We start from the raw sequence: 11607 nt of genomic DNA, 5'->3' as shown, positions 1-11607 counted from the left end.
CTGAGGCTCTGTCGTCATCATTCTTATGCAGTAGGTTTATAAGTTGACAAATCAACCAAATCATATATCTGGAGGTCATAATGTAACGACTGATCTGTTTATATATTTCCAGCCAATAAAATCAGGGTTTTTTTCTTAAATGAGGATCAGGCATATCATAAATTTGACTTAATTCTTAAAAGCAAGACAGAAAGAAAATGAGAATTTTTTATTTTTTATTTTAAGCCTGGTCTTGTTACTCCCTAAAAATCCATGCGGCTTGATTTTACACAGTTACAATCTAAGCATGAGTTCATAAAGTAAACACACAACAAAACAACAGTATGGAAATAAAACATAGAATGAGAATACAGTTTATGAATACAAATAAAGTTTTTTAAATGTAGTTTAATTGAGTACATTTATTTATTCATTCATTTATAAATGAAGTTTGTCTACTCTTTCAGGAAGACTAAAAACAGTGGCCTGGCTCTCATAAAATCTAAGTTTGTGGACAGATAGTTTGGCCATTATGATCAGGGTATTGAAATTATTTCCTCTTATTATCTTCCATTAAAACATCAAATTTTGATATTGACATTTTTTTGATTATTAATTTTATCATTCATTTAATCATTTTATATATGTCTATTGTACAGTGGCCCTGAAGGGCAAAACACAACATCATTTCACAAACAACGAAATGTTGCCTATCCTCAACACCATGTGGCTTCTTCTGGAAGTCTTCACATTCCACCATTTGGATATTGTACTTTAATAAAGGCACAGTTCAAACTCTAGTGTGAGGAAAGTTTTTCATTTCCGTCTCCCATGGACAGTCCCCGATAGGATTCAAACCCAGGACCCTTGCATTGAAAGGCAAGGCAGTATGTAGTATTTAAAGGTACAGTGTTTAGTTTATAAAGGTACAGTGTATAGTATTTAAAGGTACAGTGTGTAGTATTTAAAGGTAAAGTGTTTAGTATTTAAAGGTACAGTGTATAGTATTTAAAGGTACAGTGTATAGTATTTAAAGGTACAGTGTGTAGTATATAAAGGTACAGTGTAGTATTAAAAGGTAAAGTGTGTAGTATTTAAAGGTACAGTGTTTAGTATTTAAAGGTACAGTGTATAGTATTTAAAGGTACAGTGTGTAGTATATAAAGGCGCAGTATGTAGTATTTAAAGGTACAGTCACTAGTATATAAATGTACAGTGTGTAGTATATAAAGGTACAGGGTTTATTATTTAAAGGTACTGAGTTAAGTATATAAAGGCACAGTGGGTAGTATTTAGAGTTATGTTTGTGGTGTATAAATCAGAATCAGAAATACTTTATTTATCCCGGGGAGGTTAATTCAGTCATTAATCAGCTTAACTAAAGGTACAGCATGTAGCATTTAAAGGTACAGTGTTTAGTATTTGAATGTACAGTGTGTAGTATTTAAAGGTACAGTATTTAGTATTTAAAGGTACAGTGCATAGTATTTAAAGGTACAGTGTGTAGTATTTAAAGGTACAGTGCGTCAAACTGCATTAATTCCCAATGACATTCCTCCTATTCACAACTGTCATTTCAGATATCAATGAGGTTGATCTTACGATCTGTAAAGAACATTTCACACATCACACAAATCACACTTCAATTCTGAATATTCAGACCTTCCTCATGCATTTTTGTTATTGTTTTCATTTGTATATCTGAAATTACAGCTGGTTGTTTCTGAGACAGGGATTTTTCTAAGAGTAACACTTCTGCAGATATTCAAAATATTCATCATAGTTGAGATGTTGAGAGCATCTTAAATGCTTGTTTAGACCAAGGAGAAAAAATAAAATCACAAATATCTGTGATAAATACTCAGAGAAACATTTAGGGTTAAGAAGTCTCAGTATAAACATTCTCTCATAAATCTGGATTTGTAGGATTGGGCATCCCTGCAGCACCAGTCTATCAGTTCATCAAATCCTGGACTGTGGATTGGGCTAAATGTGATTTTAATAACACTCAGGTTAGTTTTGCAGCCTCAGATGCGAGTAAGGTCACTCATGCATGTTTTTTTTTAAAGAATAAAGAAAAAATTAAAGGCGACTGTGTGCGCAGTTTAACGTCTCTGACTTGGTCATCAGGCTGAGGTCAGGATAAGAGCTCCTGTGTGTGTGAAGTGGTCACACTTATCTTCAAACCTTGCAGCGTTATGATGCAGTGATGATTCCTGCGTGCAGCTGCCGACGGTTACTCAACATGTGAAGATCCCTTCCATGTCATCGTGCTGCTGCAAAGTCCTGCAGCCCGGCCTTTGTCCTTTAGCTACCTGGTGGTGCTGCATGTAAAGTCACTACACGTCTAAAAGCGTTACATCACACTCAGGGAGAACAAATAAAGGAGATAGACTTTTCATGGTTCACTCCTGAAAACTATTTAATGAGCAGAGAAACAAATAAATACGACGTACGTTTAAACATGTTAAGGCAGCAGGATGAACGTGTAACTTTTCTCTGTGGTTCATAAAATCATCACACACAAAAATCTACAGCAGGTTTTCTCACATCAGTACAAATTTTTACTCTGATTCTCTTCCATGAAAATAAAAATATAATTCTATAAGTGTTTGCATGGTAACATTCATGTTAAGGTGTTTTGTATTTGATGATCTTTCATGATGATGGGTCAAGTTTCAGCGCGAAGTGCTACACAGCATGAAAAATACTTTCATATCCAAAGGGTCAACTCTGCTTTAGTTCAGGCGAGGCAGTGCAGTTTAATTTCCATTCACTCACAAACATTTATAAAAAGCTTTAAAAATACCGTTAATTAAACTTCTTACCCAAAATGTGATTCAGCAGCTTTTCTGACTTTGCATAAACTCAAACAGTTCGTTAATGTCATCAAAAACGCAGAACCGGTTCAATCTGAGACGGCTCCGTCGTGGAGCTGCTCAGGAGGAGTGTCGAGCAGCTCGAACATGTCGTCGATGACCTGCCACAGACAGTTCTCCAGAGGGAAGTCATTGTCCACCAGATTCACCAGGAAGTAGTTATCGTGGATGTACTTGATGATCATCCGCGAAGGAGACTCGTCCTCGTAGAGTTTGGCCCACTGCTCGATCCACAGGGCGAACGCCTCATCCTGAATAACACACAAAGATGTCATTAGACCCTCCAAGCACAGACAGACACAAGTTCTTGTTCTGGTTTATTTTCAGCTTTCTCTACAAATCCTGCGTGAAAACTGCTTAAAGCCTGCGTCGCTTCCTGCTCCCAGCTCCCATGCTGTGAAGTGCAGGCACATGAGGACAGCTTCATTGACGTGCAATTTCAAAATAAAAGCACCAAAGCTCTTAAAACAAAACTGCACATGACGCATGTGTAAATATTATAACTGTAACAAGTATGGACGAGCTGAGTTTATTATGCAGTTACATCAGACTTTCACCAGATCCATGACCGGTCCGTCTCTGATCCACTGCGGTCCGGCTCCATGCTCTCTCATCCGTCAACACCCACCGGCTGCATTTTCAGAACACAGCACGGAGCAGAACCGCCAGACAGCTGGAGTTATGTGACCGAGGTTTTCCCGTAGTAATCACTGAATCAAGAATTCTCCTCCTCTCCTCATCCATGTTGTCTTTCTGGTCCTCTGAAACCTCTTACTTGTTCACTCCAGAGTCAGACACAGTGTTTTATTCTGAAAATTAACTGAATGTTTAATTTTTTTTGGGTGCCTGACTTCCTGTCCCGCTCTATCTGCTTTGTTGAGATTGATGCGTTGTGCTCCGGCATCCAGCAAAAATAGAAGTCTTGTGTATCTGATCTGGAGGGCTATGACCTGGCGGATCAGAGATGCAGCCAGAACGCAAGCGGATCCAGTGGGAGTTAACACAATGACGAGAATAGAAACCTATCAGATCCGTTGCCGTGACGGAACGGGGATGGACCGGAGATGGATCTGGTGGAATTTGGTTGTTCTGGACATAAAGGTTCACGTATTTGTACCAATCCAAAACTCAGTTTGATCCGACCGCTGTCATCCTGTGTTTGCATTAGTGTGCATGTTTGCTCTGACATGCAGACAGCAGAGGAGCAGAGAGAAGCTGCAGCTGCACCAGAAACACAGCAAAACTTCTGCAGAGATATTTATTAACAACATTACTATTCAGGTAGAAATATGTACCCGTCATGTGACGAATAGACGTCTGAAACCTGCCCACATCTGACCCTTAGTGGGGGTTTATTTCAGATCCTGCATTATTTTGTACGTTTCATTGAAAATGTCATAATAAGAAATGTGAGCATAAGCCTGAGTTGTCGACACTGCTCTTAGAATTAAGTGCAAGTCTTACCTTCCAGTACATGAAGCTGACCGGGTCTGCGACGGTCGGCTGGACGATCTCTCTGCCAGGGAAGATTCCCCATGTCACGGCATTGGGCTGCATGTCGGGGGCGTTGGTCAGGTTACGTCCCTGCACGCAGAACACACACCTTATAAATAAACACACAACACACTCACACACAGAACGTCAGAGGCTTTCTGCTTCACTCACATGCACGTTGACGATGTGGTAGTTGACCCGCGGCTCGTACTTCTTCAAGACTTTAAGGAGAGCTGTGACGTTTTCACTGGAGGTGAAAAACTCCAGGTACGCCTGACGGAGTGAAAAAACAACAGATCAGGAGACCGATCAGAGACGAACACTGCTGCACTGAAAACAAAAAGCTTCCCACCTTCTGGAAGACGTATCCTCCTGCAGGGCCCCAGCCCACAATGGGGTCCGTGGAGGGTTTCCCATTGATGCTGGGCTGCGAATTGATGGTCAGGACTCCTCGTCGGTTCACCTTCTCCAGCTCGTCCTTCAGTAGGTTTGTTTCTGGAGCCAGAGGCTCATCATTCCACGGCAGACACATCACCTGTCAGGAGAGAGAAATCAGGTCGGGATTAGAATGGTAACCTTAAGATACTCGTGGGAGTTTTTTTAACTTTTCATGGAGTTTGTACTTTATTACTCTACTTTTGCATAAAGTTTAAAGTTGAATAAGATAAATCTACATAATGACTATCACAGCTTAGCATCTTCAGCCCTGTTGCCTCGATTTGAAGTAAAACACAGATTAGAAATAATCTAAGCTTTTCTGTCATCTTCACCGTCTTCATAAAAATGTATGTGGTGTGAAAAACCCAACGCGAGCATCACGAGATGACCGTCATCAGTGATCTTCGTCTACCTTGTTTCCGTTGCGGTTGGGCTGTGCTGAGATGTAACTGGTGAAGACCTCGAAGACGCTCTCCTCGTTCATCAACTCCTCACCCCACATCTGCAGCAGAGCGTCTTTGGAGGATTTGCTCTTCAGGTAGAACAGGTAGTAGTCGTTTAACTCACCGAAAGCTGGAGATGACGAGTTCCCCCTGTGGAACAGATTATTCAGATGGTCAAACACTTACTCATGTTAAATTGACCGAAACAGGCAGATAAGAATCCATCGACATTGAACGCTAACTGACGTGGAATCACTGGGACTATTTTTTAAAAACTGTGTACATAAATAATTTTAAATCAATAAATAATCTTTCAATCAATGTTTTTTTGCCAACATGTATATATTCTAAGTTAGCAGCCGTGTAATAAGCAGGATAATATATGGTTAGCAGGTACTGTCGTGTTTGGAGCTCACCATCGGCCGTTGGGGAACTCGTCCCAGTCCTGCGTCCTGTAGATGTAGCTCTTTGGTCTGGATGCCCAGAAGATGGGTCGCACATCTTCCACTTTTCGTTTGGGATGAGCGCTCACCGCCCAGGGGAGAGGCCGTCTGGAAACACAGAAACAAACTCTGAGACTCTAAATCACTTTAAATCATGACGAGGGAGAAGCAAAGAGCCCCAGATGAGACAGAACAAGTTAAGACTCCACATATCTGTACAATCCAACATGCAGAGTATAAGATCTGATGACATCTAAAATCGAAGAAGCTTGAAAAAGATACAAATCATGTTGCTTTGCTTATTTTTTTAAATCTCTAAGTCATCATGCTGCTGTTAAAGTCATGCAGTATGATCATCTCTCATGCACGCAGAGGATGCAGACTTTATATCCCTCTACATCCAAACACATGTCCATGCAGCGTCTTGTGACCGGCTGCAGGTTTTGGATTTTACTACATTTCAATTTACTCCTCAAAATGTGAAAAAATAAATCATAATAAAAATATGTTATTCAAATGCAAATGAAAATTCGCCAAACACTAGAGATCAACACTGTCCAAACTGTGATTTTGCATTCCTCCTCTGCTGTCTGCAGCTCTGCAGGTGATGCTCGCTGCAGCCGGTCTTTTAACGGCTTTTAAGTGTTTTGTTGTTCCAATCCAACTTATTTCCTATTTCAATCATTACGTTTTTTGAGAAATGATTATTAATTTCCATTAAGAATATTTTCACTAGATTTGTTGTGGTACATTTTGTTAGTCAGCCTGTAAGACCAAGTAGTGTTGTGCACAACCCCCTCAGCAGCCTCTTACACTCGGCAACCCTGCAACAGCGCTCAAACAAAGCCCTGTCACATTGCATTATTGTGCTACAGGAGCACGAGAGGCTTGGCTTGTTAACACACAGCTGGAGCGCCACATAAACACTCTGGTCCATCATGCCAACTCCAATGCCTTCGCCCCCCAAATTACTCCTCCGTACTGAAGACGGAGAGCAAAATCCTGCCTTGAAATGGCAGGATGTAGGAGCAGCGTGATCCACAAGCATGCACATGTTATATGCTGTAAATTTTATTTACAGTGGGGCAAGAAGTTTCAGTTTCACTCCTTAACCTGCACGACTTCTACGACTTAAAGCTCCTGTGAAGTCATGAAACAGACTGAATGATCACTGCTGTCCCTTTATGACCTTTAAACCAGCCACAGATTTGAGTCATGTAGCGTATCAGAAACCCAGAATGAAGAAGGGCTGATTTTTGTTGACTGACCTGGGGTCCTCTATCCACAGACCCAGCTGTCTCAGCACCTCCATGGGGGCCACCTCTCGGTTCAGCGTGTAGAAGTGAAGACCTGGCACCTTCCCGCTGTCCAGCAGCACTCGACACATCTCCACCGCCTGATGAATGCCGTAGTTTCGGATCGCAGCGTCGTTATCTTTGATCGGCTCGATGACTTCGGTGATCTCCTCAGGGATCTCGAGCTTCGACAGTTTGACGAGCTGACGCAGAGACTGGTAACCCTGGAGGAAAACGGGATGCATCTCAGAATCCAGCGGTCTTTATTTGGCGTCATATTAAACACTTCATATCCTTCATGCTAAAAACAGAAGCTGCACCTTTCTGCTGCACAAAGAATGAAAGCGCTAGTAAACTTTTTAAGGTCAATCTCAACCTTTTATTCTATTGTTAATGAGTGAAAGTCCAGCTGGTTGATCTGGACTCTGCAGCCTGCCGCGATGAGTTACCTGAATGGGGAAGATTCCAGGTAAGATGGGACACGTGATGCCAATCGCTCTGCAGTCGTCCAGAAACTTAAGAAAAGTGTCCGCCCTGAAGAAGAGCTGAGTGATGATGAAGTCTGCTCCAGCATCCACCTTCTCCTTCAGGTGTCGGAGGTCCTCCTCGTAGCTCTCCGCCTCGGGATGGCCGGTCGGGTATCCTGGAGATGTTAGATTTAAATGACTAATGCAGCAGCGCTAAAACTTTGTGTTACTGTGATGAGGAGGAAAAACATACCAGCGACACAGATGTCAAAGTAGTCATCAAACTCTGATCGGATGTGCTTCACGAGATCGATGGCAAAGTTGAAGCCGCACTCCTCTTCCTCCCAGTCGACTCCAATGGGATCTGTTGAGACACCAGAATATCAAACCTTAAGCAGCAGCAATATACGACTATCCCTAATCATCCCCCTTTATTCTGTCATATCAGATCTGATGCAGACTCCTCTCTCACCTCCCCTCAGAGCCATGATGTTCTTTAAGCCCAGGTGTTTAGCCTTGGCCAGGTACCCTGTGATCTTCTCTCTGGTCTGGTTGCAGCAGGTCAGGTGCAGGATGCTCTCCAGCCCGCAGTAGTTTACGGCCGTGCTGGCGATCATCATGGATGAGGTCTCTTTGTCTGAGCCCGGGTCCCCTGCTGGGTGCCAGGTGATGTCGATGAAGAGAGGCCCTCCGGAGCCCATACGGTCGAACCTGAAGAAGAAGAACAGAAGACACAGATTAGATGTTGTTTGATGAATGTAAACAAACTAATCCTTCTTAATGCTTGAGATCTTTAGCATGAATGAAGCCGAGTCAGTGTAAGATACCAGTAAACTAAGATCTCTTAAAGCTCTAGGTCCACCATTCCCAAGACTGACCTAGGACATTCTACTGGACTCTGTGTGGACTCACCTCTACATAGTCAGGTAAGAAAAAAGGGAACAAACTGCCTTTGGATATGCCTTGGAGCTGCCTTATTTTTCTTTAAAGTTAACTATTTAAAAAAAAATGTTTCTATTTAAAAAAAAAAAAAAAAGTAAATGTCTTTATTCATTTTTTAATTTAATTTCTACTTTTCTCTTTCAGACCATTGACTTTTGGTACTTATGTTGTTTAATTCAAACTGCATTAGTTTAATTACTTTTTTGGACTTTTTTTTATTCCATTGTGTTTTTGATTACAATTATTATTCTTTATTATTTTAACTGTCGCTTTCCTCATATCCTTTCATTCCCTCTTTAGTTTTGTAGCACTTTGGGCTGCATGCTGTTGTGTATGAAAGGTGCAATATAAATATATTAAGTTTAGATGAGTTGAGAAAGTAGGTCATCAGTTTTATATAGTTTTTATACATTGAAATCAATTTTATAAAAGGGAAGTCATATTTATGTACAATTAGGATCAAAATGATGATATATAAGTCATAAATGTGAGAATGATGTTTAAATGATATAGCAAGTATTAATTATGAGATAAAAAGTCAATATTTGGAGAGATATGTCATATTTATGAGATAAAGGTCAAAATAATGAGATTAAAGATGAAATCCTGCATTCAACAGTCATAACTATGAGAAAGGAACTCATACTTCTGGGATTTAAAGTTTACATAATAGGATTAAAAGTTGAAAGTCATGAGAGCGTGAAATTTTTAGTCATAATTATGAGATATTTATGCAAAGTTAAGGTGAAAACAGTCATTATGAAGAATTGAACGGTCAAAATTAGAAAAACCTGGTTTGATTACACTCACCTTGAAATAAGATTGACGGCTCCACTGGCCGTACGAGGAGGAAAGAACTCCAGCGAGAACCAGCGGTCCCCGGACTCTATCCTCCTTTTCATCTTGTCCCGCAGCCTGTCCAACCGGTCTGCGTCCAGCACCGGTGTGGAGCACCGGGAACTCTCCTTGGAACTCTCCCCGCCACTGTTGCTGGCTCCGCTGGAGTCGCTCTTGCATGGCTGCCAGCTGCCGTCCCTTTGCTGAACCTGGTTCACCATGATGGCAGATTATACTGATGCAGAAGAAGACACAAAACAAATCCCTGTTAGTTCAGAAAAATGAGATAAGTGGCGGTACTGGTGACATCCAAACTCTGTGTCCTTTCTTAACTGGGGTACATCTGACACATAAATCTTCAAGATATCCGTCCAAATGTCAAAACTTAAAGTACTTAAATTATGAAATGCATGTGCCACATAGTGCTCTACAGTTGAAGTACCAAGAAATTAAATTATATAATCAATAATTGATTTTAACTAAAGTCTTGCCTCCAGTTAAGCTAACAGACAATCAGAGCCCAGGATTTTGGAGTGGCACATAAGGTGGCCAATCAGATTTCAAAGGGGTAAATGGGATCACCCCGGTCACCCCTCTAGATGCGCCCTTACCATTTTATACAGTCTATGGCCCCTACTAACTACATTAAAAATGCAACATGTCATATGAACCAGCCTTCTCGACAACACCGAGCATTACTGTAAATATTTGCTCTCGTTTAATCCCTGAAACGTGACAGAGAAAGTTTGTTTAACTTTACGCTCTCACTCCTCCATTGATGGCCACCCACACATCACATCCTACATCGCTCCGCTTCAACAACAATAACCTAAGAAGCTTAAGATTCTAGTTGACGTTTCGTTAGGATACTATTACAACCTGACCTGACAACCTGAAAAGCTCGTATGATTCAAATGAATATCACTCTTGTGCCCACACACGCTGGGGAGAGTCTGATTCTAGTTAAACATACTGAGAGTTAGCCTTCTAAAGCTACACCAGCGACGCTAGCCCTGGTTGTTGAAATGAAAAGAAAACACTCAGTGAAGTTAAACCCAGGCATGCTGTATGAACGCCAGGGTAAATCAATCAAACAGTGCCTCTCCCACCTCCTCCAAATGGTTGTCTTTCTGGAGCCAGACTGTCTTCCATCCAGGACAACACAGACGTTACTCCAGCAGCGTGGGAATCAACGGAGAGCTCAACGACACGGGGGTGCCTTCACTGCCTGTCGGAAAACACGACATCGAAAAGATAACGGTACTAATGTTACACAGTCTATGACTATGACCCGTGCTGGTTCGCGAAACACAAAAAATATATATTTTTGTCATAAATCTGATTCTTAATCAAATTAATACTTTGTACCCAATATGTGTTAATAGTATTATTAAAGTAATCTCTTACAATCAAAACTGTAAACCACTAAAGACTCCTGTGACTGATGACACACATGTGCAATACAATACCTCATAACCATGTGCAATATTGTAATTATTCCATCACATATCTTATTATTATATTCAGCTACTACATGTGCACTCTGGCTTAGGCTAATGTAACTTATTTCATGTTTTTAAAATTACTTCTTTACCTTTCTTTGTACAGATAGTATTTTTTAGATATTTTTTGGATATGTGTTTAGGTTTATATATTTATTGCCCTCACTGTCTTGTTAAGTACCAGTGTTCCATTCACCACGTCAAATTCCTTGTGTGTGCGAGCCATAGACTGTAAATAAAAAGGTGCGAGCTCACTTGGCAATAAAGATTTCTTGAATCTTGATCTTAAATACAAAGGAAATAGGGTATTTCCCATAGACTGTAAAAAGGTATTTCCAGAATAGCGTGTTGATGGTATTTTTATTTTCTCAGATTTAGTTCAATTTCAAGAATATTTTGCTCAAAATAGTTAATGTCACGATTACTGTTATCAAAAGGGTTAAAAATATATATAATGTGGAAGCTCAAAAGCAAGAAGTTGATCGATTAGTTGTCGTTTCACCTTTTTTCACCATACGAGGTATTGAACGCAGCATCAAACATCCAATTTAGTTTTTTTAGAATCACAACTGCGCGATATCTTTTAAAGTTATATTATATTATTTTCGGAATTTACGCATTATTTGTCCATTTAATATTTCATAAAGATTTGCAACACAGATGAAAACGTTATTTTAAGGAGAACATGGAAAATATGTGAAATGTTAATATAAAGTGCAAATGGTTTCAAACTAGCTCCGAAAACATTCAGTGACTTATTCTGTACTTCTACGATGATTCATCTGACAACCATTTACCCATGTTATTTGAGTTTGTGCTTATTCTTAAGAAATAACAAGCTTATTTTGCGTAAATACGACGCAGTGTTGACGGCTGACACAGATTCCT

General features: G+C 40.4%; 1 protein-coding gene across 2 annotated transcripts; it reads right to left on the bottom strand.

Moving 5' to 3' along the window:
* Nucleotides 1–2374: 2374 nt before the first annotated feature.
* mthfr (methylenetetrahydrofolate reductase (NAD(P)H)) lies at nt 2375–10459 on the bottom strand. Of its 2 annotated transcripts, XM_034695296.1 has the most exons (12): nt 10327–10459; nt 9191–9452; nt 7911–8149; nt 7692–7802; nt 7421–7614; nt 6945–7195; nt 5650–5784; nt 5203–5383; nt 4705–4887; nt 4524–4625; nt 4323–4442; nt 2375–3109 (listed from the first exon to the last, which is right to left on the bottom strand). In XM_034695296.1, exons 2-12 carry the CDS (start codon nt 9436–9438, stop codon nt 2888–2890), a joined length of 1986 nt encoding a protein of 661 aa, XP_034551187.1. In that variant the 5' UTR covers nt 9439–9452; nt 10327–10459; the 3' UTR covers nt 2375–2887. The 2 variants fall into 2 exon arrangements, with proteins under 2 accessions (XP_034551187.1, XP_034551188.1); XM_034695297.1 differs by lacking the exons at nt 9191–9452; nt 10327–10459 and adding an exon at nt 8351–8418.
* Nucleotides 10460–11607: the final 1148 nt, after the last annotated feature.

This window comes from Notolabrus celidotus, chromosome 11 (genome assembly GCF_009762535.1).
Source record: "Notolabrus celidotus isolate fNotCel1 chromosome 11, fNotCel1.pri, whole genome shotgun sequence".
Lineage (NCBI taxonomy): Eukaryota > Metazoa > Chordata > Actinopteri > Labriformes > Labridae > Notolabrus > Notolabrus celidotus.
This window is presented reverse-complemented; position numbering and strand designations above follow the sequence as displayed.

Excerpts from the sequence above, each read along its gene's own strand:
- mthfr (XM_034695296.1), bottom strand. The coding sequence starts at position 9,438 with ATGGTGAACCAGGTTCAGCAAAGGGACGGCAGCTGGCAGCCATGCAAG. Across the intron at positions 5,785-6,944 it reads CTGTGGATAGAGGACCCCAG|ACGGCCTCTCCCCTGGGCGG; the intron begins GTCAGTCAACAA and ends CTGTGTTTCCAG. Across the intron at positions 4,888-5,202 it reads CCAACCGCAACGGAAACAAG|GTGATGTGTCTGCCGTGGAA; the intron begins GTAGACGAAGAT and ends CTCTCCTGACAG.